The sequence below is a fragment of the Colletotrichum tamarilloi genome (assembly GCF_030869305.1).
Source record: "Colletotrichum tamarilloi strain Tom-12 chromosome Unknown Scaffold_3.1, whole genome shotgun sequence".
NCBI lineage: Eukaryota > Fungi > Ascomycota > Sordariomycetes > Glomerellales > Glomerellaceae > Colletotrichum > Colletotrichum tamarilloi.
This window is the reverse complement of record NW_026849386.1, coordinates 823,618-851,536: the sequence shown is the minus strand read 5'-3', so window position 1 is coordinate 851,536 and position 27,919 is coordinate 823,618. Positions and strand designations below refer to the sequence as shown.

The window sequence follows — 27,919 nt, the reverse complement described above, 5'->3', positions numbered from 1 at the left end:
GAAACACGTTTAGAGAGGGCGCCGAAGTTGACGAGATGCCCTAGTTTATGGCCTTCAAGTTAGATGATGAAATGAGCTTCATCTTGACATACAGCTAAAAGCCGGACATACTGCATAACAATAGCTCATGAGTGAAAAACAATTGACGCGGGCTCACTCGCCAATCCCAAGCACAGATTACACACACTGCCAATGAGTAGTCACGTCATTGAAAATGCTGAACGACATCAACCTCTGTACAGTGGCTTTCTGTCACCAATGGTAACGTAAGGTAGTCTTCTATCATCGACTAGGTACCTTTTCGCATTTTCTTCGCCGAGTCAGTAAGTCTACTGGCAAACGTCAACAACAGAACCTTACTATCGATTATCTCTTCGTGCAAAATAACGTATCTAAATCCAAATAGACGTGCTACTCAACCTTGGTTTGGAAAACTGAGTAAGATAAGCCCTTCCTTTCTGCCTCCTTGATAGCTGGGTGGTACTTCTTCGTGGCTGAAGATTCTAAAGTCCATCCTTTGATGCCTAAATGTTTCCTGCTTCTGTGCTTTTGTCACAGTACTAGTTGGCTATTAATGAGAATTCAGAATTTGGCGTCGCTCACACAAGAACTTTCAAGCAGCCAACCAGCATCAAATCAGCTTGCATCAACCCTCATCTGCACGGTCCATATAAGGTACAGAGGGTAAATTAGCCCAGATGAAAGGACAACGTACCGAGGCTACTGTCCCCATCTTACTCGAGCTGCTAGTCACCGTCTCTGACAGCAATGTGGGCGTGGAACCTCAGGGAGACTGTGACTTTAGGGAGAGCTGGCCGGCATCTTTCTAGGCCCGTCGTCTGCTGATGTAAGACTTCGGTCCGAAACGACTCTCTGAAATTGGTTGCGCATCCTTACAATGGCCTTCGCTTCTCATCTGAGTACTTCTTCTAAGGCTGCTATTGTTTTGATCCGGAATAGCTGGTCGTTTTGTGCATCCATACTCCACCAAATTATCAGCGATATGCTGAATGTCGGCTTTCATGAATATACTGTCTAGAGAAATAATGGCTGGGCGGATCTTATTCACGGAGCCACACGGTCGGAGTCTGACAAGAAGGAGCTGTACCTCCTAGGTAGTTCCAGACGCCAAGCATAGCACAAGAGTCTCGGGGGCTGAAAAGCCACGAGCCCCGAAAAATACTTTCTGCGGGAACGGGTATCACGCGCTTGGCAAGGGGGGGAGGGGGTCCCGTAGGTAGCCTTGGTAGCTGACCCGGGCCGATATGTAAGGGGTCGTCTGGCGGGCAACGGTGAAGAGAGACAATGATGGCGTCTGCACTAAGTGTATCTCAGATGATTCAGAAACATTACCAGGTGCTTGTGTGGTTGTGTAACATATACAGGGCGTTAAACTGACGCGATGGGCTTGGCATGGAATGGGAATATTCTTGTGTAACCATCCTATGAGGACGAAATAATAAGCCATTGAGGGGGGTAATTTGACTGTAAATGTGTAGAATTTCCTTGCCAAAGGGAGGTACGGTTGGTATTCGGCTGCAGTCAGTAACTTATTCTTCCTTGACTTTGGATCCGAGGGCTATTCGTGTTCAATCGCGACGTCGTCTTCTGGAATGCTCCTAAGTAGACCTCAAAGCTCTGACCATATTGTGTATAGTGTTTATTCATGTAAAGAAAACTCCCTGACTCCTAGGTAACATTTAACGTCCCCAAACACGTGCACTGGAGGTATTGATGACTCCAAGATATCTGCGACATCATCCGTTGTGAAGGAGATGCCACCATCGGGTATTGCGTGTGCCTGTAACATGCCTCTTGGTATCTTTCCCAAGGGATCGCCTATTAATATTACTAACTGATCTGTCACATCTCTGCGTCATCGTGAAAGTCTTCCTCGCTTCAAGACTTTGTCGGCCGTTTGAGGGGATGAGCCTCCGTGTTGAAAACCCATTCATCCAAGTTCATAAGCTCCGGATCGGAGAAGATGAGGTAAAAGTACTTTAACGTCTCAGCAAAGAAGAAGCTCTCCATGGTATCCTCCTGCCGCGACTGGCTGTACGTCACATCGACGACGACAGCGTGGGCGTCGTCGGTCTGCGTAGCTTTTTGGACGGCCTCAAACATGTCCCACGCCATATCCAGCAGGTCCGCCTTGCCGGTGACCCGGTACAGCACAAAGAGGCTCTCAATGGCCTCGGGACGCAGGTTGTAGTGAGCATCGTCGATGCGCCAGAAACCCCTGGGCGCGTGCTGGCTGCTCTGCGCCACCCACTTCTGCTCGTCCCACTCGCACACCTCGACGGTGTCGCACTTCACGACCTGGGATTTTTCGGGCATGAGACCGCTCTTGAAGGACTTATACGCCCACGCGCAGCCCCGCGCGAGCTTGTCGCCGAGCTCGACGTCGTCGGGTATGTCAAAGAGCTTGCCCGCCATGGCGAACATGCCGCCGGCGAAGCAGGACAGGTGCTCGAGCTCCGAGATTTGGTCGATCTTGCGGAGCTTCTCGTTGACGATGGCGGTGCCGAGGAGCAGGATGTCGTCCTTTTTCGGCGTCATGGGCCGGTAGAGGAGGTGTCCCTTTGCTGCTTTCGCCGCGCCCCTGTACATCTTCTCGTACGCCGTGTCCAGGCCGCCGAGGAGGACGTGCATCTTGGGGAGGTACTCGTAGAGCGAATCGCCGTCTCCGCCGAGCTTGAAGACGTTGTTGGTCGTCTGGAAGTCGTCGCGAACGTTGATGAAATTGGGCCACATGCCGGGTAGTAGCGTCTCGTCCTGAATTCGGTCAAAGGCCTTCTTGATGCGCTCGATGGCGTCGTAGAACTTGAAGTCGCCGGTCAACTGCGCAAGTCTGGTGAACTCGAGAGACATGCTGCCGATGGAGGCTGCGCTCTGGTAGGGGTCCGGCAGGACTTTTCCAGCGCGGAGCTCCTCGAAGCTGAAGCTGTAAGGAGGGAAGCGGTTCGGCGTGTCGAATGCCGCATAGAGCATGTTGGCGAGCTCAACGGCCTTGTCGAGGAGGACTTGCTCCTCGCTGAGATCGTATGCGGATAGAAGTCCACCGAGGTACCGGACGTTAGTCTCGAAAATGTTGCATCTCGTCTCCGTTGCGTTGTTCCAGTCAATCGTGCTGATGTATTGGACGGCGTCATTGAAGTCGTCATACATGCCCATCAGCCAAAGAGTGTCGAGAGAGTCAACCAGGGTGGCACCCCATCCGTTATAGCGATTCTTTCCCCTCAATGAGAGGGGTTGCAATTCGTCGTAACCCCAAGCGTGCCTGGTGTATGATTGCCAGCTCTTCTTGAAGGCGTTCCGTACTTCATTGCGACGAGAGGCCATGAGGCCGATGTCGAGGCCGATGTCTCTCTTCTTCAGACTGTCTGAACGGTCTGCGGCGAACTCATATTGTATCTTCGGAAGTGAGAGAGGTTGGCCGTTGGGGAGCCTCGTCATCTCAGCCAGAGGGACTGGATGCCTCTGTGGATGTGTAGACCAGTCATAGCTTTTCCTGATCGTAGGTTTGGCGATATCTTCGTTGCTGCTAAGAACTTCCTCAACCTGCACCGGAGTATCATCCCGTAAAAGTAATACCGAGAGCACTACAAAGACGACGAGCAGCGCGAGTACCCGGTAGGTCGGCGGGGAGTGGTTTCGCAACTGAAATTTGGCGACCATATTGGACGAAGAATGGACAAAATCGAGGCAGGAGTGACATACGGAGGACCACGGGCGGCGGGAGGGGAAAAAAGGCGTGGCAGACATTATGTAGTAGGAGCTGACTGTCGTCACTCGGATATCGACCGTGAGAGAGGACCTTTGGGGAATTTGGAGCTCCTGTTGCTTCTTGCGGCGCTTGACGTCTCGAAGCTTGGCTGTCACTCTGATGCGTCCCTTTCCATGAAACACGAGGGGTGACCCATGATTTTGTGCTTGACTGCGTCCTTGGATTGTCTGTGCAAAGGGATTAAGGGGGGGTACTCCTGTACGGATGGAGGGGGAGTAGATCACTCGGACTGTTAAGGATTCAATCCGTGTGTGATGCGATGAATTAACACGCGATTGGACCTCTTTCCCTTTGGGAGGCTGAGTAGACTTGGTTCGAACTGGAATGACGTTTGGCTAAGATCGAGGCTAAGGCAGATAGCTCTAGTCAACTCCGCGAATGACATGCAACATGGCTCCCTAAAGCGTTGCACAAAATGCTTCCGGAAGAGACAACTGTTTAGGGAAGAATCCAAAGCAGAATCCAAAGGGAGGACCACCCATGTCATTATGAATCGTTGACTACTTCTTAGAGGCCGGCAAAATGTGCCATTCCAACTGCCTTAAACCTAGATAGAATGCTCACCACGAGCCGTCGCATTCTGACTAGGCAGGTAGGTGGAGGTGATGGCTTAAGCCAACAAGAGCGCGTCGTTTCAAGGCACCTGACATGTTTCAAGGAACGTGGGCTTTGGGAGGAAACTGACTTAACTGAGTTGATGTCGGCCGAAGGCGCATACGGAGTGGAGAATGGGAAGTGGGAAGAAAAGGCGACTTGTGGGGGAGAGTGGCTGAAAACGGCGGTCCCGAATCTGAGACAGTTGGCATACCCCACCGGGCCGAGCTTTTTCGGTCTTTTCCACTTTTTGACGGAAGCAAATTCGGGGGCCCGTAGCCGTCAGCCACACTCTGGCAAGCCTGTGGCTGGAGCTTTACCTGCACTACCTTGCTTGACCGCCTAAATTTTTCAAATTTCTGCCGCATCCCACCTTGCCCAGGCGGCCCAGGATCGTCGGTGCACTTTCGTCGCCTCCAGGGAACGGCCGAGCAGCTTTTTTCGCGAAAAGAGATTCTGTTGTTTGCACAACCTCAACGCCAAACAATCATGTCTTCTATGCGTAATGCCGTTCAGCGTCGCTCCCACAGGGAGCGCGCTCAGCCTCTGGAGCGCCAACGTTTTGGCCTCCTCGAGAAGCACAAGGTTCGTCGTCTAAGACGCTCTACAACAACTGCTTGTCGAGATAGTCTTACTAACTACTCATTCTACGCCTACAGGATTACTCCCTCCGTGCCAAGGATTACAACAAGAAGAAGGCTACGATCAAGTCTCTGCGCGAAAAGGCCGCTGACCGAAACGAAGATGAATTCTACTTTGGCATGCTCAGCCGCAACTCCATGGGTTCGCGCCTCAAGGACGGCAGGAAGTGGTCCGGTACCGTCGCTGGTGACCGCGGCAACAAGGCAATGGACATGGACACGGTGCGGCTTCTCAAGACACAAGACGTCGGCTACATACGCACCACGCGCAACGTCATCTCGAGGGAGGTGAGACGTCTGGAGGAACAGATTGTCCTAATTGGCGGCATCGATGCGGCGAACCACAACGGCGACGACGACGATGACGACTTGGAATCCGACAGCGATGCCAAAGAAAGTGCCAGGAAACCTACCGGACCGAGAAAGATTGTCTTTCTGGATGCTGCTGAGGCGGAAGCCAAGGCAAAGTGCGCCGAGAAGGCAGCGATGGACCTGGACGACGAGGACGAGGACGAGTTTGACGGGTTCGATGACGCCGAGGATGACGATGGCGACGAAGATGCCGCAGAGAGCAGGGAAAAGCAGCTGGCGCGGTTACGGCTGCAACTCCAAAACGCCAAGAAGAAGCTCAAAGTCTTGACCAAGGCGGAGCAGGGTCTTGAGATACAGCGGGCAAAGATGGCCAAAAGTGCAACCTCGGGCGGCACGACGAGAAAGGGCAAGAAGATTATGGTCCGGGCACGCAAGAGGTGAAAGGTTTCTTCCAAATTCAGCGTCTTTAAAAGAATGGTTGGCGAACACAAAAAGCATGGTTGAAAATTGGTGTTTTTGGTTGTTTTTTTATCGCGTCTTCATTTCAAATCCTAACATTCTGAGCGGCGGCTACGGAGAAGGATGGACCTCCTCCTACCCTTGCTCAGAGAAGTCGTCATGCGATACCCAAGGACACCCAGGAGTATAGATCTACATGTACAAAGAAGGAATATCATCGCTCCCTATCCTATTCCTGGATAGGGGTCTCATAAGGAAAATTCCCATTATTCCATCAACCCCTTAAACCCTGCGAGACGAAACCAGTACGAGAACAATGCATCAGCTCAAAAGTGGTATCTCATTTCCTTCCTCATCATTCCCGTGTTCATCATTTTGCTCTTTTGCTCGGAAGTCACTTGGACTTGACACCAACGCACCTAGCAAGCCCCTTGACAATGGCAGCGAGGGCTTTGAAGCCAATCGTCAGAAGCCAGACGAGGCACTTGAACAGCCCAGCCACAACCTTGAACAGCGCTCTTAAAGGCCAGGGCAGCCTGTCGCGCGTCTCCTTGCCGACCTGCTCCAGCTTCGCAAAGCTGCTGTCTTGGCTCTCGACGTCGATCTCAAACTCCTCCATCTTGCCCCTGCGCGTGGCCGCCGCGGCCCTCTTCTTCTCCTCCCTCTTGCTCAACCGGCTGTCGCGGCCGCTGCCACCGACAGGATCGTGCGGCGCCGGGGGCGGCTCAAAGGTCTCGACCTTGGTGTTCTTCTCGTCCGCCGCCGCGACGAGCATGAGCGCCGCGACGGCGACGTCGACGATGAAGAAGCTGTCAATCTTTGCGGCGATGGCCGTGTCGACCTCGAGGTAGCCGCCGCCCGTGCCGTCACGCGTCAGCTTGGCGAGGTGCTGCGGCGACTCGTGGTGCTCGAGCGTGTACTCGACCCGGCTCCAGGCGGGTGAGCGCTCAATGGTGACGCAGAAGGGGGTGGCGAGGGCCGGGTGGACGAGGAAGTGCGAGCGGGAGTCCTCGTCCCAGACGAGGCGGGCGCACTCCGTCTCGGCCGTCATGATGGCGTTCATGTCGCCCGGCTTGTCAAGGGCCATCTTGGCGGCCGCCAGCGGGTAGAGGAGGGCGACGAGGCCGTCGTTGGGCGGGTGCTTGCGGGATTCCTCTTCCAGTGTGGTGGTGAGGACTTCCTGCCAGTGCTTGCTCTCGGCGCCTTTACCGTTGTTGCTGCTGTCCTTGTGGCCGACGACGCCGGAGAGGATGCTGCTCGCTGACGAGCTTGCCATGGGGTTCGGGGCCTTGTAGACCTTGGCCGGGTCGTGACGGCTGAGAGTGACGTATGCTGATGCAGACGTGGGATCGAGGCGGATGTTGTAAAAGGGCTGTGATGTCGAGGAGAGTGTGTACACGGGTGCGTCCTTCTCCTGGGACAGCTTCATGCAGTACACTCTGCCTTCTGAAGGAGGTGCTTTCCATCCGTTGGAGACCTTCCACAGGCTCTTCATGTGCTCATTTGATGAGACACTTGGGATGATGGGAGGCTCGATTTGTCTCCTTGGCCATCTTTGCGCTGAGCCCCCGCTCAGGGGACTCCTCATGGGTGGACTCCTGTGCTGATCATTTTGACCTTCCGCTTCCTGGGGATTCGGATACCATGTTGTCCGGTTGATCACAGCCCGTGGGATATGAGTTGGGCTTGTTTGCGTTGGGAAGTAGTCTTGTTGGTTGAGAGGCCTTTCCGGGTTATACTGAGGGAAGATGGATCGGAGAGCAGGCTGTTCTTGTGAAGACGACGAGGGTTCCTCGGGGAACGGAAGCTTTGCTATCGAGCTTCTGGACCGCGTGCTATTGTTCCGTACAAGCGTATGTGCTTGTGAGAAGGCGGTATCTGACCGGGGCGGGATATCGGCGACGGGAGGGGGCCTTTGGATGGGCGAAGCCTCCGTGGCCGACGGCGGGGGCAGGGCCGGCAGCTCGCGACTCCGCGGCGAGGGATGTTGATATTGCTGCTGTTCACCTGATGGGGCCTGGCGGATGCTTTGTGGAGTTTGCGATCGCTCAACCGGTGTTTGGACTGTCTGTTGCGGCGTCTGTCTTCCGTGACGCGGTGGAGACGCTTGATCGACGTGGTGAACGCTCTCAGGAGACACAGCCCGGGGCCGCTCACGCGATTCTGATCTTCGAGTTCGAGATGCCGGCCTCCTTATTGTTGGGGGCTTGGAGTTGGGGTTCGGGAAGAGTGAGTACCCTCCAGAGGGTGGCTGTGTCGACGACGACATACTGGGCTATGCTGGGGCGGATTATCTCGAATCGAATGTTGTCGTTGATTTTTTTCTCCCCCGGCGTGTTAATGATATTCAAGTCTGGTCACGAAATATGGGGGTAGGGGGGAGTGGCCTGAAAGGAATGAAGAACAGGTAGTCCAGCTGCTACCGATGCATGATATCCAACCCAGTGGGCACCAAGCAAACAACAAACAAGTTTATTATTGCAGTACTAGGTAGACAGCACAGATGAAAGGAAGAGAAAAGCCGTGTAAACATACGACTACCAAAGATACCAAGAGAGTGTATATACGAATTACCTTACTCTCCTCCCCCCTTTGAAACAGCGGCACTATTGCGCGTGGTACAGGGCGGCAGGTCACCCACGGAAAGGCCAGTGTAAGCGCTGGGCTTCTCGACAGACGGGCCGCGGTGAGTGGGTGAACCGTGAAGCCAAAGAGAGGATGGAGGGGCGGCCGGAAGGGGGGAAAGGATGGTGGTGGTCGAAATGGGTAGACGAAAATAGATTGTGAAAGGTTGCAGGCTGGGCCAATCAGCCAGACAATCACACTGCATTCTAGGCGCCGAGACCAGGGTGGTGAGAGACAGGCGCGCGGGGTTGGTTCGGCGGGAGACTTCGTGCCATTGGCTAAGCTCCCCAAATTGGCTGGTCACTCTATTGATCTTGTTGAACTCTGACCGCCCTTGATGTTTCCTTTGGGCATGGGGTTTCTGGGGATTTGCGAGAATGCCGACGGTGCAAGGTCTTCGGGCATCGAAGCGAGAATGTAACGCGGGAGACTACCCTGTCCCAGCCGGGGCCGTTGAGGCACATTGCATCCGCCGATCGTGTGGGAAGTGCTCAAAGTGCGTGTCCACGTTCCACATGGCTTCGAAAGAAAAAATCATCGACCCATCTCTGTTTTTACGAAGGTCAACTTTTCGGTCCAGGAAGTCATGGGTCTGCCCGTGAGACAACTTGTAGGTTTCGGTCTTGCGTCTTGTGGATTGATGAGACGGTCGTAAGCAAGCAACATTTCCAAGGGTGGAGGTGTCTTGGGGTACTGTGGTTCAGCGCCTAGCTCGAAGGTTGCCGTGAAGCACCAATGGGTGGGAGGAAGGTGAAGGCGATCGGGAAAAAGACCGGCCGTGATCGGTTGGCTAACTAGAGATTCTGTCGGTTTCTTGACCGGAGTCCCCGGGCTCGGGCGATGCTTCTGGGGCCGGGCGTCGCCGATACTGTCTCCGATGGTCGGCGCACTATATTCTATTGTTGGTGGACCCGCCATCCGAGTAGGTTGATTTTGCTCCGTGTAAGAAGCCGACTTAGTTTTCATGGTACTACTCACAACTTTTGTCATCGACCATTTTTTGACACGGTTGACGTACGCTTCCCCCACAGTATTCAGCAGGTTTATACTTTTGCGAGATGGCACAAATCGTGGTGATTGGGTACCAAAGCACCCTTCCTCCTCTTCAGATCTGAGTGGCCGCTAACATAAGACAGAGCCGGTGTGATCGGGTTGAGCACTGCTGTAAGGCTTCAACAAGAGGGCCATAAAGTAGCAATAGTGGCCAAGGATTTCCCGAGTCCGTTTGAGACCGTTGACAGCAAAGCTTCAATCAACTACACCTCACAATGGGGCGGCGCTCACAACCGTTGGGTCATACCGGCCAACGAGATGGAACAGCGCGATCATGCGATGGCCCTCAGAACGTTCCGGCACATGGAGTCCCAGGTGAAGAGCAATCCTGAAGCCGGTATTACTTTCATGCCTGGTATTGAATACCTCGATGATCCTCCGCCACAATACCAAGCTCTCAGCGAGGAAAAGGCCCAGAGCTTGGGACTGGTAGACTTCCGGCTCCTGAACCCAACCGAATACCCAGATGACAAGGTGAAGTGGGGATGCGAGTACAAGACATGGTGTGTGAACCCCATGGTCTACTGCTCCTTCCTCCTTCGCAAGTTCTCCTGGAATGGCGGCCAAATCTTCCGCAGAGAACTCAGGGATCCCCGTGAGGCTTTCTCACTGAAAGAGTTGCCGAACGTGAGACATGTAGTCAACTGCTCTGGTTTCGGATTTGGTGACCCAAACTCATTCATCACGAGAGGTATATCGGCCACTCACATCCAACTTACTTTGGCGACTTTGCTAATGAGGTTCTTCAGGTCAAACGTGTGCTGTCGCCAACTTCAGCCCAGCAACCGTGACAAGACAGAATGCTGATGGATCTTGGACTTTCTGCGTGCCTCGAAATTTCGATGGCGGCACGATCGTGGGTGGCACAAAGGAACCTGACAATTGGGACACTGAACCGTCGCCAGAAGTGCGGGAAAAGCTCCTCAAACACTTCGCTGCTACATATCCTAAGATCCTTGGGGACGATGGTGAGTTTCGCGTCCTCAAAGATGTCGTAGGCCGACGGCCGACTCGAAAGGGCGGCATGAGGCTGGAAAGAGAAGAGGTGGGAGAGAAGCGCACCATAATCCATGCTTATGGTCTGGGGGGCAGGGGGTTCGAGATGTCCTGGGGTGTAGCTGAGGGTGTACTTGAATTATTGGGAGACTCAAAATTCATGCCGCGGCTTTAGATACGAATGCACCATGCTACCTTAGACCATCGGTGTAGAGACTGCATACTAAATCTAGACGACGTTGATTCAGGAAACCTCGATCAATGTTTTCTCAATGTACAATACCTATGCATGGTCATCAAGTGCCATGGAAAGCATGGAAATATCAAGGTCAAGCGATATCGGCGAGTCCGTCTGATTGGCCCATTGGTGACCTGCCCGAAAGCGAGAGAGCGTTGGAGACGACGGTGCAGCTTCGGCCGGTACCTGCATGGCGTCACCCGCTGCTGCGTGAGTGGTGGAAGTTCATGCTTGGCAGAATGTCGCAAAAAAAAAAAAGAGAAAATAAAAAATCTCATCCGTCGGAGACAGAGATTCTATTCGCCTGGATGGCCAAACAAAGAAGGGAAGAAATTGGGTTCACCTCACTGGCAACTGCCATCCCATAGGTACCAGGCCTACCCCGCGCTCCGATAAGCGGTGAAATAATCAGTCCCCTACGGATACAGGACAGAAGAGTCACACACAAGGTGGGATGTTTTGGAGTCATTGCCCCACACTCAACTTTCATCATCCTCAACCTTCCCGCCTCGAACTTTCGTAGTTTCCTCTCCAGCAACAGCAATCAATTGTAGTCGCAAACAGTTCAATCCAAGTCGCAAACATGGCCCACACTATTCTTCATCTCCGATCCGAAACCAAGGTGTGCAATGATTCTGCAAACCAACATTGACTTTGGGTATTCAGAGATAGCTAACTTTTGACGTCAGCCCTTGGAACACAGGAGCGCCCTCACCCCCACCACTACTCGCAAGCTGGTCGAGGCCGGCTACGAAGTCAGAGTTGAAAGGAGCCCCGTACGTTCTCGCCGATGTACTATCTGTCTTTCGCGAGGGACGAATTATTGACCCGACGATCCCCAGGTTCGCATCTTTGACGATGCCGAGTTCGAAGCCGCTGGCGCAACCCTTGTGCCCGAATACTCCTGGGAGTCAGCCCCATCGGACGTGATCATCGTCGGTCTCAAGGAGCTTGAGGAGAAGGAGTTCCCTCTCAAGCACGTCCACGTCACATTCCTCCACGTCTACAAGGTATACAAGCCCCAATTGAGCTGGATACCACCAGAGAGCTCGCTAACCAAGCTATAGAACCAAGGTGGCTGGGAGAAGACACTCGGCCGTTTCCCCCGTGGCGGCGGCACTCTTCTCGACCTCGAGTTCTTGGCCAACGAGTCCGGTCGCAGAGTCGCAGCCTTCGGTTTCCACGCTGGTTTCTCTGGCGCTGCTCTTGCTCTCGAGAACTGGGCCTGGCAGCTCACCCACCCTGGCGAGCCCTTCCCTGCCGTCGAGGCGTACCCCAATGAGGATGCTCTCATCGTCGATGTCAAGAAGGCCTTGGACGAGGGTATTGCCAAGGCTGGTCGCAAGCCCAGAGTCATTGTGATTGGTGCTCTTGGACGTTGCGGTTCCGGTGCCGTTGAGATGGCCAAGAGAGCCGGTGTTGAGGATATCGTCCGCTGGGTAAGTCATTCCCAGTTTGGTCATTGCAACACGCACTAACATGAGCTGCAGGATATGGAGGAGACCAAGAACCCCGGCCCTTACAAGGAGATCACGGATGCCGACATTTTCGTCAACTGCATCTACCTCAGGTACGTCTCTTTGGGAATAACCCCAATTCTGAGCTTGTACTAACACATGTTTCCCATAGCCAACCTATTCCCCGTATGTTACTACCCTTTCAATCCGGTGTCAAGCATCTGTTGGCATGCTCTCTTGAAAAAGGAGTAACATGATCAACTCGTGGAGTCATGATCATGAATTGGTTGACACAGCGTACGATTGGCGGGGCCGTAAGCTGACAATACTTTTCTAGCTTTCCTCAACCGCGAGTCTCTGCAGGTCCCCGGTAGAAACCTCAGCGTGATTTGCGATGTTTCTGCTGACACCACCAACCCCCACAACCCGAGTAAGTCACCTTTAGACGGCTCTATCAATCAGACAATGCTGACAATGCATTTACTCATAGTCCCCGTCTACACCGTGGCTACCACCTTCGACAAGCCCACCGTCCCCGTCGAGGGACTGGAGAACCCTCCCCTGAGCGTCATCTCCATCGACCACCTTCCGTCTTTGTTGCCGAGGGAGTCTGTAAGTTTGACAACGCTGGAATTGCATTCGCGGGAAGTGAAGCTGACATAAATGACAGAGCGAGGCCTTCAGCAACGACCTGCTGCCTACCCTCCTGAACCTCAAGGACTGGCGCAACGATTCCGTCTGGGCCCGCGCCGAGAAGCTCTTCCAGGACAAGGTCGCCCTGCTCCCTGCCGAGCTTCAGAAGAGAGAGGCCTAGTGGACCCCTATCCGGTCGTACTTTTGTTTCTAGAATGGAATTCGGCGTTTTCAGGGGTGGAGGATCTTATGAAGAAAACAGGCATACCCAAGCCGGGTTGCCAAATAGATCAAAACGCTTAGATCATGAGCGAACAGACTCGAGGAATGATACACCCAGCTAGAGCTGAAAACTTGAGGCCATTGTGGTACCCGTGACAATGACCGCCATCTCTAGGCTTCGGCCCCCCTTTTTGGATTGATATAGTCTACATGATGTGAAATGTTGTGTTTGTGTGTGTATTTGTACAAGCCGAATGGCCGCGCCATAGAGCAGGGTGTCCCAAACCATAAATCCAGAACGCCCAACATATGCATCTCCCTCCCCCTTTTCTTCCTTGACACGGGCAAAATCCGCGCCCCCTCCCCGAACGATCTCCTCCCCCATATCAGTCAGTCCTCCAGCCATCACCGCCTCTCCTCGGCCGCAACACTCTTCCGATCCCTCGCAGCGTACCCGCCCACGCGCTCGCCCAGCCTCATCTTCTCCTCCTCCTTCCTCCTCGTCTCGGCGTCCTTCTCGGGCAGGCCCCACCACTCGCGGATAAAGTCCTCCTGCTGCGCCTTTTTCACGGCCTTGCGCTCGCGCTCCTTTTGCCGCTCCATGCGCTTGGCGAACCATTCCTCGCGCGCGGCGTCGTGCTCCTCCGGGGTGGCGTGGGCCTTCATGCAACCGTTCATTGCGCGGAGCTGGGTGCGGCAGACGAAGGAGACGGTGAAGGTGCGGTTTAGGGCGCAGTCTGCAAAGGCTGTTGGTTTTTTGGTTTGTTAGTATCTATATTTTTCCGGCGTTTTCTTTCTTTGCAAGGAAGCTTCTTGACGTGGAGGATTTGTAAGGGACGGGCTATGATAGGCTTCGGGGGAATGGGGACTCGAAGAAGGGCGTTATCTCCGGAGAGAGCTACAGAGAGAGAAGAGAGGACAACGGTATGATGTGACTTCAGGGGAAGAACGAACCCTTGATCTCGGGTGCGCAGGCGTTTCGCACGCGCGCGTGGTAAATGTCTCTGATCTGCGCCTCTTGGGAGGCCGAGAGGGGGAGCGGGTTGCGCGAGGGCATCGGCAGGTCCGCGGGGGCGCCGCCGGTCGGGTTCTGAGCCGCCATCGCGGCCATCAATTGGCGGAAGAAAGATTATGGGAAGTGAAGGAGTGTCCGCTTGCTCGGGTCGGCCGTCTGGTCGGTCGAGGGATCGGGGAAGAAAGAGTTCGAAGGTGGACGGCCGGCGTTTTCGGAGGGTCGGGCGGCCCGGTTTGTTTCTTCCGATGACAGTTCGTAGAGAGATTGTTTTACGGATTCGTCAAAATGGCAACGAGGCTTTGAACTCGATTGTGCGTCCTCGTTGCATGTACGACGACAAATCGTGTCACTTGAATTTCGTTCAATGGTTCCGTCGGCAGATTCCCAGAGGGCGGCGGGTTTGCGCGGGTGGTTCGATCTGGGTGGGTAAGTCTACAGCTACCAGTTCGTTCCTCTCGCGAAATGTGACCCGTGCTTTCGGACGGAGCTTGCCAATTGAGACTTTCTGCCGCCGACTGTTGGGCTCACCGCCTACCTTACTTGGTGCCAATGTTAGTGAGCAAACGTCAACGCAATACCTAGACACTAAGATAGCAGCCGCCTGAACAGCATTTGTCGTAAGCACATTGAGGTTTCACAGTGCTCCGTATTACTCTATCCAAGTGTTACCGGAAATAGTAGATTAGATGGGTATCTGGTCATTTTCACTCGATTATTTGTGTCTGAGACAATGTTGCTTTTGGAACGCCTAATCTTTTATTTTTACTGATTTTTGCAAAACACTACATCGCTTCGACTGTCTGACCCCGACAGATCCGCTGGATTCACTCGTCTTTCTTGTCTTCTCCCTCGACCTCGCCCTCGGGGGTAACCTGGTGGAACTCAAGGCTTTCTCGGTTATCCTTGCCTTTCTTCTTCATAGAAAACTTACTGCTCCAGCCAGAAATTCTGCTTTCCTTGGCGTCTCTGGATTTGGCAGGGCCTGCGGACGGGCTGCTGGTGACGCTTTCATAGCTTCGTCCAAGCAACCCCTCCTCGCCAAAGTCGTCAATGTCACCAAAGCTGGATCGATCCGCAGACAAGTTCTTGTCCGAGTTCGTAGTGCTCCCAGGCCCTTTCTTAAAGAGACTCGAGTCCTTGCTTAGACGAGACGAAAGACTGAACTTGCTGGAGCTGCCTTTCCTGAAGAGCTTCCTGTAGGCGTTCTCCTGGTCCTTGATATTGGAGTCAGAAAGTGTATTGGAGACTGCCCTATCAAGGGTCAAAGACTCCCGAGATTCGGTGACCGATGCCTGTGTGTGGACGGAGAAGGCATCGCGGGACTTTCTGGACTCTGTTGGAGACGCATCGTAGCCTTGCGGCAGGTCTAGGCTGGGCGTAGAAACATCCCTCGTCTTGCCTTTTTCCTTTGCGTCCTTGTCTTTGGCTTTGTCCTTAGTTTTGTCCTTGGACTTTGACTTGTCCTTCTCTTTGCCTGAGTCACTTTCCTTATCCTTACTGCGGAATAGTCCCCCAATAGAGAAGGTCGGCGCTGCTGGGTTTAAGCTCTTGCTCAACAAGGATTTGTTGTCTGAGTTCTGTTTACTGGCTGGTGGTCGACTGCCAATGACGCCAACCTGACTGGGCGAGACTTGAGGATCATTCAAAGCTTCATGATCCAGGATCTCGTCTTCGGCTGAAGCCAGTGTCGTTTTGAGAGCCGCTGGCGAGCCGTGGAGGGAGGGTCGTCTAGATGGAGTTCGTGACGCCCAACGCCCGTCAGCTGGTTCCCAAAATCGGTTTCCTCGATCAGCTGGATGATTCCAAATGGATCCGCTGTCGGTGGACGGTCGTGGCAAGTCCGCCGAGGCCATGGAAGCCGGTCTAGGGCTGCTTGGATCTCGCTCCCCGTACGAATTCCATGGTATCAACCTGCGAGCCGATGAAAACATGCTGCGTCCCAGGTTCGATGTACTCGCCGCCTCAAGAGTGTCAGGTCCAGCAGAGTTCCGGTTCTGGGTGTAGGATGAGAAGCTGGTTCGGCGTCGATTGGTTCCATCCAGTTCATCGGTCTGCCGAGGGAAGGACTGACTCTGGCCATGCTTTAGGCTACCCAGCATGGGGCCACCACCATCAGCAGCTTTAGAGCCTTTAGTTCTGTGCCAATGAATCAGCTCCGTGAACCGGTGTCCACTTGCAGCTGGCGATGGCTGTCCCCCGGGCGAGGACGTGATGTCTTTGAGAGACGAGGGATCACCGTTGTCAGGTGCAAAGGGTGGGAAAGCGGTGACATGCGAAGATCCAGGGGGGCTAGAAGGAACACTATTTGAGCGTCTGGACGATCCTGGCGACTGAGCGTCATCTTCGTACCCCGGAACAAACGGGCTTCTGCGCGAGAGAGAGTCAGGGCTGCTAGGTTCGTCGTCACCCAAGATGCCAGAAGGTAGCAGGGCAGCCGCCGTAGGGCTGAGCGGTGCGTTCCCCGTGAGAGCCCTAATATCAGCATCAGAGAATTGGTCGCTCACAAAGGCCTCGCCTCCGGACATATCCAAGAAGTGCGAGAACGGGGCTCGACTGGTGAACCCGATCGGAGGGTCGAAGGAAGAATCCGAGGCTGAGAAAGGGCCCGTGGGCGATGCGACGGTGTTGGGAAGAGCATTGCCGGTGCGACTTCGACGCTTAATTTGTGCCGAGGCGTTCGGATCAAATTCGACGCCGGAAGAATTCGCCTGATTGTAGAACTGCATGCTCTGTTGGTTCTGGGCGTAGACCTGGGCATGTAGGACGTGGATGTGACCCTCAAATTGTTGAGCCTTCCTGTTCTCCATGATGAGTTGACTCTGAAGTTCTCGGCGCTTCATCTCGAAATCTCTCTTCATTTTCCGGTCATCCTCTCGCCAAGTGTCGTCTTCCTCGCCACCAGGCAGCTTTCTGCGTGCATCCTCAAGCTCCTTGAGTTGTTCCTTCTTTTCCTTGTATTCGGTCTCGAGTTGGGAATATTCATCTTGCAGAGCAGAGTTCTCCTCATCCAGGTGCTTGATCTTGAGATCACGGCTCTGCGCAAGACTTTCCTTTTCCGACGCAAACCCGTCGCGAGTTTTGCGCATAGATTTGGTTTCAGCAACACATTTCTCGATGTTGTCCATCGCCTTCTTGCGCTTTTCTTGCTTCTCCTTCAACAGGTTCTCCTTCCGCGCCTTCTCCTTGGTGGCCTGTCTCATCTGTTCGCCGGTAGACTTGACCTTTTGCCTCAACTGCGCGGTGTTATCGTCCTTCTCTTTCTGAATCTTCTTTTTCTCCTCCTTTTCCTTTTTCAACCGCTCTTCGAGCTGTCTAAACTCGCTTTCTTCGGTTGCATGTAAGGATGCTGTCTCCACAAACTCCTTCCTCGACCGTTCCAAGGTGTCGGCAAGTTCCTTGAGCGACGCCTCAGGGTGGTCGCTGGAAAAATCCTTGATTGATGGTTGCTCCTGACTTGCTATGGACGGGGAGTGCCTGCGATTGACAGTGTTGCGCCTCTGGCCGGAAGTGTTGTCTCGCGCAGCGGCGGATCCGCCTTCGAGAGACGGCGCCGCTTCGATGGTGGGCACCTGGCTACGACTGCCATTGTCTTCGACGCACGGAGTTTGTCCTGGTCGTGGGTCTTGATCTTGGAAACTGTCGGGTAGTCTCGAATTGCCCAGTTCTGGCCGTCCGTCGGATCGATAGGTACGCAGTCTTATGACCTGGCTACCTGCCTGGAAGTTATTCGGTCCAACGGCAATAACTCGTATATTATAGCAGTGATTGGGCCTCAGACCCGTAACAGTAATAGCCGTCTCCTCCTGCCTCGATTCGCCCACTGTGAAGATATGTCAGTTTCGTACTCCACAACCACCTAAGGCGTCGAACAAAGACCAACCATTTACGCCATTGACCTGGATCAGGAATTTCTGTACAGGTCGGTTGTGTGTCGGTCGCGTCCAGTTGAGAGTCGCCGCGTCGGGTCGAATTCCGGCCAAGGATACATCGGGGGCCTCGGGAACGTCCACTCCAAGGATGCTGATGAGATCGGTTGTCGGTTTCCAAAGAGTCTGCCAGGCGCGATGGAGCAGCCTTCACAATGTCAGCAAAATGTTGCCAGAAGAGTCGCACGTGTCGAGATGACCGCTAGCGAACAGCAGGACAAGGCGGGGAAGGGAAAGAGGCGCGTGGGTGAAACTGACCAAATGACCGCGGCGAGAGTCACCAGCATACTGGCATGCCGCACAAGCAACTCATCCAGACTCCAATAACGAATACCCTCACGGGTGTAATGTACGGACCAAGCGAGACAAAGTTGTGCGTAAATGGGAGCGATAACCCAGAATGTTGCAAGGCTGGCGGCAGCCAGAACGAACTTTTGGAAACGGCTATTCGGTCGCTTGAGCCACCAGGCGATGAGGGAGCTTACGAGGAGGAATTTCATGAACAGGGTCCATAACATCGCCGCTGGCAAACGGGAAAGAAAAGAAAGTGGAAGTTGCGGAAGAGTGGAAGAAAAGCGAAGGAGGAAACCTTTCGCTAGTCCTCTCTGGCGCGGTCGGTTGGGAGGAAGGATATGTCGGTCAAGAAGGGAATAAGAAGGAGGGATGAAAATCTCGGCAGTTGTGTTCTCAGCGGCGGCGATGTTGACAAGCCCAGGCACAAGTCGTACTAGCAGTATTGCAGACTCGTCAGACTCTGGCGCTGCTGTTCGGTTCACAGTGGCACTGTCCACCAGTCCCCTGTACCGTGTATCGCGGCTAGCGGCTGATACTGTGTGGATGGGGGCAATTGGGGGGTTACCTGACACTGACACGGAGCCCTGGCGGCATGGCAGCGGCCAGCTAGGGGGAAGCTGGTACTGCTCGACGCTGACGCTGGGGGAGATGGAGGGGCGGTAAGGCAAGTAGTGCCGGCCGCCTCGAAAAGATCGGGATGGGGAGGGGCATTGCCGCATTGCATTGGACACCGGCAGGGGTGCAGAAGGGAGGCACGAGAGTCTTTTCCCCGTGAGGAGCGATGACGGACAGAGAGAGAAAGAGTGTGCTCTATTGTTGTGTGTGTACGATGTACCTAAGTGACGTGCATTGTTAGTAAATGTGTCTGGAGGAGAGAGTGGCAGGGAGGGAGAAGACGGGAAACACAAGGTCGATGAAGAAGTGACGGGATCTTGTTGATTTATATCTCTAATCCACGGCATATATCTATTTACAATTATGGTTTTAACCTCGTGGCATTCGAACGGAAATCAAAGGTTAATTGCCTATATCTTGCAAGGTGCTTGTTCGTTTTTCCTTTAAAGTATGGGGAAGCTGCCTCGTTTTCAGCCCTCCATGCACCCGTTCGAAAGGAGTAGCTAGGAGAGTGCAACGTGCCTCCGAGCACTGCAATGAAGCACAATATCCATATGACAGGCTGCGATGTCTCCGTCTCATTCAATGCTGGTGATGAGGGTCAACGATGAGACTGTGGTGTTGACGTGCCCAAAGTAGTTACCGTTGCAAGCGTCTCGACGTACCTTACCTTGAGCCTCAGATCCTTCATCTTTAACCTGAGGCGTCGTGTCTTCCGTTACACATGGCACGGCGCCTTCCATTCCCCTGTCCGCCCGACCACAACGCGTCTCATTCTCCCTAATCGACAACTTCAAGTGTCTACCTTAGTAACTCTGGTTGACTTATCTTACTACTTCATGACATGGCCAAAATGCCAAGATTTGCCTACAGAACTGGGGCGTTTTCTGGTTTCTGGTTCCTGGTGCTCCTAAGTCCTCGCTAATGAATTAGATTCACTAGAACCCGAGGATGAACGCCACGTCGCACAGCCCCGATTCCCACACCCGACGTAGCGCCCATCGTCAAGTTTCTTACGTGAGCCGAGTATCAGCTTCATCATCATCATCAACAACAACAACCCGAAAAGCTTTTGCTCGTATCCGAGACCCTCCCACACCACTAACTCTGCCTCTCCCGCCCGCAGGATGTTGCACTTGAAGACGCCTCCAAGGCCATGTGCTGATGTGGCTGGTTGTTGAGTGTCCCCTGCAAACGAGTTGGAGTGAGGGGCAACCAGACGAAAGCGACCTATCATGCCCTGAAGACGTCTTGCGGCCTTGGAATGAGGGGGTCCCATCCCACCAAGTCTGAAAGCAACCCGACTTGTCCAATCCATCGCACCGGGCATTTGGCGGGTACCTTGTCATCCCAGCAAGCAGCTCCCACTCCCTCCAGCACTATATTTGGACCATTGAGGGGTCCTCGGCGGGGACTACAAGTAAGGTGAGCTATCCTCCTGGCGACCTGACTTGTTTACTTCCACTCCGCCTTTTGCTTCTCCTGTTTATTTCCACGTTGAAATCGTAGCTTTTATCAAATCAGCTCGTCCTCTGACCATTCTCTAGCTCTAATCGCCGTGCTCGAAACCTCTTCCATCGCGATATCCTCCTGGCCCATCATGGAAGCCATCAAGTCCGCTCTCAACATTGGCTCCAGCAAGCCTGCCGCTACCGAGCCCTCTGCCGAGCAGCTTACCCAGCTCAAGGAGAAGTACACCAAAGCTGGACAAGACCACGTCTTCACCTTTTACGATGACCTTCCTACCTCTGAGAAGGCAACTCTTTTCGAGCAGTTGTCTGGCTTCGACCCCGAGCACATCAACAAGATCACCGACCGCGCTCTGAACCCTCCCAAGACCGAAGAAGATGCATCCGCCCAATCCGGCCTCGAGCCGTTGCCCGAGTCTGCCACCGCCAGTATCCTCGATTCTAAGACCGAAGACATTGAGAAGTGGTATCAGTCGGGTCTCGAACTGATTGGACAGAACAAGGTGGCCGTTGTGCTGATGGCAGGCGGTCAGGGCACCAGACTGGGCAGCTCAGCACCCAAGGGCTGCTACGATATTGGCCTTCCCAGCCAAAAGTCACTCTTCCAGATCCAGGCAGAGCGTATTCGTAAGGTCCAGGAGCTTGCCGCCAAAAAGGCCGGCACCAGCAGCGCCGTCGTGCCGTGGTACGTCATGACCTCCGGCCCCACTCGCGGCCCCACGGAGAAGTACTTCCAGGAGAACAATTACTTTGGCCTTGACAAGGCCAACGTCTTCATCTTTGAGCAGGGTGTCTTGCCTTGCATCTCGAACGAGGGCAAGATTTTGCTCGAGTCTAAGGGGAAGGTTGCCGTTGCCCCTGATGGCAACGGAGGTATCTACCAGGCGCTGGTTGTGTCAGACGTCATGGGCGATATGCGCAAGAGGGGTATTGAGCACATCCACGCCTACTGTGTCGATAACTGCCTGGTAAAGGTCGCCGACCCCGTCTTCATTGGTTTCTCGGCATCCAAGGATGTCGACATCACCACCAAGGTGGTGCGTAAGCGCAATGCCACCGAGTCTGTTGGTTTGATTCTGCTCAAGAATGGCAAGCCCGACGTTGTCGAATACTCCGAGATTGACAAGGAGACGGCCGAAGCCCAGGATACTAAGCAGCCCGGAGTCCTCAAGTTCCGCGCTGCCAACATTGTCAACCACTACTACTCTTTCCGCTTCCTGGAGAGCATCCCTCAGTGGGCGCACAAGCTTCCCCACCACATTGCGCGCAAGAAGATTCCCTACGCCGACCTCAAGTCCGGCGAGACTGTCAAGCCCGAGAAGCCCAACGGTATCAAGCTGGAGCAGTTCGTCTTTGACGTCTTCCCCATGCTGGACCTCAACAAGTTCGCCTCCATGGAGGTGAAGCGCGAGGACGAGTTCTCGCCGCTGAAGAATGCCCGCGGCACGGGAGAGGATGACCCCGATACCAGCAAGCGCGACATCATGCTTCAGGGCAAGCGCTGGCTCGAGGCTGCCGGTGCTGTTGTGACCGGCGCGAGCGAGGAGGATGGCGTCGAGATATCCCCTCTCTTCAGCTACGTAAGTCGTCACTTTCTTGACATGGTGTATGCAAAAACTAATATTCACGGTTCATAGGGCGGCGAGGGTCTGGAGAAGCTCAACGGCAAGGAAGTCAAGGCCCCTGCCGTGTTGGAGATGGAGTGAATATGTAGAGCGTAATGACATGGGATGATAGGCGTTTACGACCGAACCGCGGGTTTTGATAAACTATCCGGGTTGATAGGCCAAAGGCTGCACAATGAACTGTGCTGCTTCGAATTCTGGAGCATATATAAAAGTATTGATTCGTTGCCAAGCTAGAACTGGAATGAGTGAAGACTGTTCTTGTGCCTCAGCAACCAACTATTCTTCTCATACCATCGTAGCACGCATGGTTGCTGGTTCCATTCCCCTTACATTGATGATTCTTAGGTTCTGCTTGCTATTACCAGGGAATACATCTCCAGGGCAGCCAATCGAATGAAATGCAGATGGGAGGCGTAATAAAAAAGGGAAAGAATGCAGGGCGGGAAGATTACCTTACCTTGCACCGTTGCCAAGCATTCCGAATCCAGATCTTAGGGGCATCTGGAAATTCCTTAGACTCACCTCAAGGTTTGGGTATGCCTGCCAAGGCCTGACATTGGGTGGCATGCAGAGACTTGCACACTGTGCCCGAGTTCCAGAGAATAGGACTTTTGGCTGCGTGGGAAATTTCATCTGTGTAAATCGGGATTGGATGAACGCACACACACCAAAAAAAGAGAGGCAACATGGAAGGGCCCTTGACTGAGGTTTCTCCTTCTGAACTACGGATAGTTACCCGAGAAGCCTCTTCTCTCTTCTTCTTCTTTTTATTTTTATGAAGAACGAATAGTAGAAAAAAGATGAATACTCCGTGGACAAAGGGGAAGAGGAAAAGGAGAGCATGGGCATTGATTCATGCGCCCACTTCAACTTTTTGCACAGGTGACCTCGGCTCCTCGGCGGGTGTAGCCAGGTACCTAGACCTGGGGGAGGGAAAGCCTGGGAAGTACGAATACACAGTAGGTGGATAGATCCATCTTGACTGGTAACGAACGGAGAAAAGTGCCCGGGTGATGGAGATATGACGGCAGGAGGGGATCAAGCCCAAACTTTTTGGAGACAAGAACGGCAGAGAGCAGACCGTAGTAGATTTAGTTGCCTGGCTGTTTTTGAGTTACAGTGACAGAACTGGTGGGGAGGGAAGGAAGGCGTTTCGTCTGGCTCTCCGTGTTGTCGGGTGAAGGAGAATCGGTCAGAGACTTCTAGGAGGATGGAGGGGTAAATTTTTGGGTTATGACATCAGCAGACAAACAGAGAATCTGACTGGACTGTTTTCGCTCCAGTGGTTTCTTTCTGTCATTTGACGAAGGGGGGGAAGAAGAGCGACGAACTCAGTCCCCAGCAAATAAGAAAGAAAAAAAAATGTGTCACGAGTACTTTTAGTTACACCGCCGAGTCAGGCGGCTGGCCCAGTCTAGGGGAACAGAAGTGTGGAGTGTCGTATTCGATCTGTGTAGAGTACGAGGGTGCTTGCTCTGTATTTCCGTGAGGTGAGGTATCTGTAGGCAGGCAATTAAATGGGAGAAGTTGGTGCTGAAGATATTGATATTGATATTGTGTTCCGGTCTGCATGTGAAACCTTTGAGGAAGTACTCAAGTCAGGAACGGAACGACTAGGCACGGACAGAGGGAGGAATGGCACCTCAAGAAAGCACTTCATAGTTCAATCGTGTTGCCATCAAATTGAACGTGGACTTGCAGAAATGGATTCCTCCAAGTAACCTGGAAGGTACGGATAACTATTAGTAGGTAATTACCTAGGCATGCCACTTGAGTGAAGAAGGGCCTCGGCTGAATGTACCGGGCCCTTTTTCCTCGTGCCACGGAATGCCAGGCCAACTCATCGTTCTCGCCCGATTCTCTCAATGCCGGCAATGGCGGCCATGTTAGCGTCCATGGTCCCTTTTTCGAACCTGAGCCCGGTCAAATGCGGTCCATGCCAGTGAGATTTGTGAGGTGAGTGCGGCGCGCCGCGGTGGACCGTAGTCCTGAGCAGGAGCTGGGCCGACCAGGGGTTGTTTTTTTCCATTGGGGTGGTTTGGCCGTGGCGCTCCTCCCCAAACGGTGAAAGTGGTCCGGGGGTTGTCCTTTGGGGGGTTGAAATCTTTTTTTTTCTGGTCATGGTCGTAGGCGGTCTCCCCTTTTGCTGGGCAGATGCATTCTAATGTCCACATTCACATGATCCGCGGCAGCCAGTGTTAGGTAAGGCGGGCAAAGTAAAGAAGGAAAAAAAAAAAAAAGGGCAGCCTTGGCCTGCCGTAGCTTGTTGGGCCCGGCGACCAACGAGCAGGGGTTGGCTGCTGGGCTGCTGCTTCCCCCCGCCCCTGTCCGCGCCAGGTCCTGCTCCCCCCGTACCTCACCCTCACACTCCCGTCCAGGTCGCTCCTCAGGATCGCCCGCGAGCGCCGCTCGCCGCCGCCTTTCCTTTTAGCTCCCCGGCCTATGCTGCTGCTACTAAGGTACCTTACTGCTGTAGCAGCTGCCGGTCTACGAATAGTCGTCCATCCCCAAAGGAATCAGCTTCGTCATCTTTGCACCATCCCATCCCATCCTCTCCGAACCGAACTGCTGAGCGTGGGCACATACGGATACATATGTACTGAGGAAAGGCTGCTTGAATTCCTCTCTTCTAAGCCCTTTTCTTGCCCTTCTCCCCTTCGCCTCCGACCCCGCGAAACCCCAAACTCTAATCGTGATTCACTGTTCACTGTACCTATTCTCTTCGACTTAAACAGGCGTCCTTTCTACCTGTGATTCTCTCAGCCCGACCCATCCCTCGCGAGCGAACGAACGAACGAACGAACAACCACTCTTAGCCCCCTTCCACTCCCTAGCTGTGTGCGCGCGCATCTCTTGAACTCAGTCAGCCTCTATCGACTTACGGATACTCACACATCACTGTCGCTCTCTCTTTCGCCCCTCCCATATCCCTTCCCACCCTCGTCCCCTGCATCCCAATAATAACTATCCACGAGCTTCCCCAACAATTACGCTTTCGCCTCCGCACACCTCGCGGCACAGCTCAACCCAGCTACCCGACTACCGGCCTTGACTAGGTTCGAGAGACCACAACATCTCGGCCAAGAAAGTCAAACCACTGTCGTCTCTGTCCCTACGTTCCGGCTCACCTGCTTCAAGATACCCGCCCTCCAACCTGTTGCAAACGGCGACACAACTCCTCAGTCGCCATGCAGTACGTACGGAATCTCAGCGCCTCCGTCTCTTCGACATGGAACTCTATAAACCCGGCAACCCTTAGTGGTGCCATCGATGTCATCGTCATCGAGCGGGAGGACGGCTCTCTCAACTGTTCGCCTTTCCACGTGCGCTTCGGAAAGTTCTCGCTGCTGAGGCCCTACGAGAAGAAAGTCGAATTCAAGGTCAACGGCGTCAAACAACCTTATTCCATGAAGCTCGGCGAGGAGGGGGAGGCCTTCTTCGTCTTCGAAACAAGCGATACTATCCCGAGGGATCTGCAGACTTCGCCTTTAGTCTCCCCAGCGTCAAGTCCTCCCTTGAACCCGGAGAATCCCTCTTCGCCTGGACTCGGGGAGCCAGAACTTCTGGATCTGGATTCGGAGGCTTCAAAGCCTCGACGACCGCCTCCATCTGTCCTGCACGCAGCAACATTCGGACCCGGACCCCATGGTTTGTCCCTCACTTGCCCTACCCTTATTGATCTTCTGTAAGGCAGAAAATGCTAACTGCTATAGGGCTAAACACACCTCTGTCAACGTCCCCTGACCTTTCATCCCACGCACGACTGCGATCGGAAGACTGGGATTCCTCAGCCGCCCAGCGCCCTTACAGCGATGACGTCTTGCGCAAATCAGCTCGTACGAGCGACCGAGTATTCGGCGAAGGCCTGACCGACTTCGCCATGTCCGAGCGATCACAAAGCCCTCCTCCGTTGGCACCCAAAGAAGCGCTGGAACGCGCTCTTATGCTTTCCAAGGAGCTATCGGCCAACAACATTCCTAGCCATGTGACTGAGAGCGGTGACCTCATGCTTGACATGACTGGGTTCAAGAGCAACGAAGAAGATGTGTTCCGCGCCGAGATTCTTGCGCGAAAGATCCTCTCCGAGGAGCTCGAGGGCCCGTACGATATTGGTTCGCTTTTCGGCATGGACGAGCATGGAAACATCTGGATCTACAGCAGTGAAGAGGCCAAAGAGGCTGCGAAGAAGAAGACCATGGAAGCTGGCTACCGCCTCCATTCCGTGATCGCGGCGGATGCTGCGTCCGACCCGGGATACCAGAGCGACGGTAGCGATGTGACTACCACCGTGCCTCCTCCAAACCACCGAAGGACCGAGTCAGACGCCGGTGCATCTGGCCTACACACTCCTCCTACGACACCTCCTCAATCGACGGCTGGAGACCCGAACTTGAATTACGCAAAGACGTTGAGGTTGACTAGTGATCAGCTGAAAGACCTGTGTCTGAAGCCTGGAGAGAATACTATGAGCTTCACCGTCAATAGAGCGACGTGCCAGGCCAACATGTACTTGTGGAGGCATGAGACGCCCGTTGTCATCTCGGACATTGATGGCACGATTACCAAGTCGGACGCTCTGGGCCACGTTCTCAACATGATTGGCCGTGACTGGACGCACGCTGGAGTAGCCAAACTCTACAGTGACATTGTCGCAAACGGATACAACATCATGTACCTGACCAGTCGATCAGTGGGTCAATCCGATACGACTAGGGCGTATCTCGCCGGTATTCAACAGGGAGAATACCGGGTGCCGCGGGGGCCTACCATCTTGTCCCCAGATCGGACCATGGCCGCACTCCGCCGCGAGGTCTACCTCAGGAAACCCGAAGTTTTCAAGATGGCCACTCTTCGGGATATCCGCAATTTGTACGGCCCTGATCGGACACCATTTTTTGCTGGATTTGGAAACCGTCTCACGGACCAGATTTCGTACAGGACGGTGGATGTTCCCAAGAAACGTATCTTTACCATCAACTCCAACGCTGAGGTTTCCCTCGACTTGCTCACGTTGAACAAACTCAAGCTGAGTTACATCAACATCAATGAGGTCGTCGACCACTTCTTCCCTCCCGTTAGCACTCTGGTCAAGGGTGGAGGAGAAGAGTATACGGACTTTTCATATTGGAGAGATACCCCATTGGATTTGGATGAATTCTCTGCGAGCGATACAGATGACGATAATGAGCAAGCTGATCTGGAAGAAGATGTTGACGATGACGAGGAGATTGGTGATGAGATGGGACAGAGCTACATTTCCCGAGACTCGGTCGACGATTACGGCGATGAACGCGAGAGCATCCTTAGTGGAAGCATCGATGGCGACGACCAGCTGGCCGCCTCCATCCTGGAGGATGATGACGCCGATGACGAGGACGCCGAAGAGGAGGAGGACGACGAAGAAGACGAAATGGCTGAGCTCGAAGTGCGGAAGCAACGCGAGCGAACGCCTCAGCCCAGCGGCAAGGAAGCCAAGTCTTCCACACCGGCACCAACGATGCTTGTGGAAGACATTGGCGCCGAGTTGATCACTGGGGTAAATCATCTCACCCTTGAAAAAGGCGTGCAGAAATAGTGTGCTAAAAAGGAGGAACAGGCTTCGGTTTACAATCCTAATGTTAAAGCAGGTGCGAAATAATATCTCCGTGTCGATGCGCTTTTCTTGTACAAGACCCGGGAGTTTTCAGAAGATGGCTTGGTGGTTACGAGCATGGTTGACGGGACGGGTTTGGGGGGTTTAGGTTTCCAGGAAGGGAAGTGCTGCGTTTGCATAGCGGGAGGCGTTTGGACTTTGATATCTCACTCGATAGTGATCTTGCAAAAGACGCTACATCACTCAACTCTGCGGTTATTCTGGTTCATGATACTTGTGGGATACTTGTGATTGTCTTGATTTTCATCCCTATTGCAGACTAGCCATGCATCGAATTTTCCCAGCAAACCCAGGTTCTGGGC

At 53.7% G+C, this 27,919-nt stretch overlaps 10 protein-coding genes across 10 annotated transcripts; 5 read left to right on the top strand and 5 right to left on the bottom strand.

The window, feature by feature from the left end:
• Nucleotides 1-1,899: 1,899 nt before the first annotated feature.
• Nucleotides 1,900-3,678, bottom strand: CTAM01_01444 (glycosyl hydrolase family 47; the record flags this gene model as incomplete). Its single annotated transcript, XM_060517486.1, has 1 exon — nucleotides 1,900-3,678. The coding sequence occupies one exon, from the start codon at nucleotides 3,676-3,678 to the stop codon at nucleotides 1,900-1,902; it is 1,779 nt and encodes a 592-aa protein (XP_060387947.1).
• A 1,192-nt stretch (nucleotides 3,679-4,870) lies between these two features.
• On the top strand, nucleotides 4,871-5,775 carry CTAM01_01443 (uncharacterized protein; the record flags this gene model as incomplete). The annotated part of the gene is made up of 2 exons (XM_060517485.1): nucleotides 4,871-4,966; nucleotides 5,041-5,775. The coding sequence occupies 2 exons, from the start codon at nucleotides 4,871-4,873 to the stop codon at nucleotides 5,773-5,775; spliced, it is 831 nt and encodes a 276-aa protein (XP_060387946.1).
• Nucleotides 5,776-6,187: 412 nt separating this feature from the next.
• Nucleotides 6,188-8,062, bottom strand: CTAM01_01442 (uncharacterized protein; the record flags this gene model as incomplete). Its single annotated transcript, XM_060517484.1, has 1 exon — nucleotides 6,188-8,062. One exon carries the CDS (start codon nucleotides 8,060-8,062, stop codon nucleotides 6,188-6,190), a length of 1,875 nt encoding a protein of 624 aa, XP_060387945.1.
• Nucleotides 8,063-9,476: 1,414 nt separating this feature from the next.
• CTAM01_01441 (uncharacterized protein) lies at nucleotides 9,477-10,642 on the top strand (the record flags this gene model as incomplete). The annotated part of the gene is made up of 3 exons (XM_060517483.1): nucleotides 9,477-9,499; nucleotides 9,555-10,162; nucleotides 10,221-10,642. The coding sequence occupies 3 exons, from the start codon at nucleotides 9,477-9,479 to the stop codon at nucleotides 10,640-10,642; spliced, it is 1,053 nt and encodes a 350-aa protein (XP_060387944.1).
• Nucleotides 10,643-11,288: 646 nt separating this feature from the next.
• CTAM01_01440 (alanine dehydrogenase/PNT domain-containing protein) lies at nucleotides 11,289-12,976 on the top strand (the record flags this gene model as incomplete). The annotated part of the gene is made up of 9 exons (XM_060517482.1): nucleotides 11,289-11,327; nucleotides 11,395-11,481; nucleotides 11,548-11,715; nucleotides 11,773-12,144; nucleotides 12,196-12,275; nucleotides 12,335-12,348; nucleotides 12,500-12,592; nucleotides 12,653-12,774; nucleotides 12,833-12,976. 9 exons carry the CDS (start codon nucleotides 11,289-11,291, stop codon nucleotides 12,974-12,976), a joined length of 1,119 nt encoding a protein of 372 aa, XP_060387943.1.
• Nucleotides 12,977-13,422: 446 nt separating this feature from the next.
• On the bottom strand, nucleotides 13,423-14,119 carry CTAM01_01439 (uncharacterized protein; the record flags this gene model as incomplete). The annotated part of the gene is made up of 2 exons (XM_060517481.1): nucleotides 13,423-13,763; nucleotides 13,972-14,119. 2 exons carry the CDS (start codon nucleotides 14,117-14,119, stop codon nucleotides 13,423-13,425), a joined length of 489 nt encoding a protein of 162 aa, XP_060387942.1.
• Nucleotides 14,120-14,393: 274 nt separating this feature from the next.
• CTAM01_01438 (uncharacterized protein) lies at nucleotides 14,394-14,591 on the bottom strand (the record flags this gene model as incomplete). The annotated part of the gene is made up of 1 exon (XM_060517480.1): nucleotides 14,394-14,591. A coding segment is annotated over one exon (198 nt), but the record flags the coding sequence as incomplete, so codon positions are not given.
• Nucleotides 14,592-14,856: 265 nt separating this feature from the next.
• On the bottom strand, nucleotides 14,857-18,971 carry CTAM01_01437 (fibronectin type III domain-containing protein; the record flags this gene model as incomplete). Its single annotated transcript, XM_060517479.1, has 3 exons — nucleotides 14,857-17,852; nucleotides 17,913-18,106; nucleotides 18,217-18,971. The coding sequence occupies 3 exons, from the start codon at nucleotides 18,969-18,971 to the stop codon at nucleotides 14,857-14,859; spliced, it is 3,945 nt and encodes a 1,314-aa protein (XP_060387940.1).
• Nucleotides 18,972-20,467: 1,496 nt separating this feature from the next.
• On the top strand, nucleotides 20,468-22,042 carry CTAM01_01436 (UTP-glucose-1-phosphate uridylyltransferase; the record flags this gene model as incomplete). The annotated part of the gene is made up of 2 exons (XM_060517478.1): nucleotides 20,468-21,916; nucleotides 21,974-22,042. 2 exons carry the CDS (start codon nucleotides 20,468-20,470, stop codon nucleotides 22,040-22,042), a joined length of 1,518 nt encoding a protein of 505 aa, XP_060387939.1.
• Nucleotides 22,043-25,152: 3,110 nt separating this feature from the next.
• CTAM01_01435 (uncharacterized protein) lies at nucleotides 25,153-27,539 on the top strand (the record flags this gene model as incomplete). Its single annotated transcript, XM_060517477.1, has 2 exons — nucleotides 25,153-25,612; nucleotides 25,678-27,539. 2 exons carry the CDS (start codon nucleotides 25,153-25,155, stop codon nucleotides 27,537-27,539), a joined length of 2,322 nt encoding a protein of 773 aa, XP_060387938.1.
• Nucleotides 27,540-27,919: the final 380 nt, after the last annotated feature.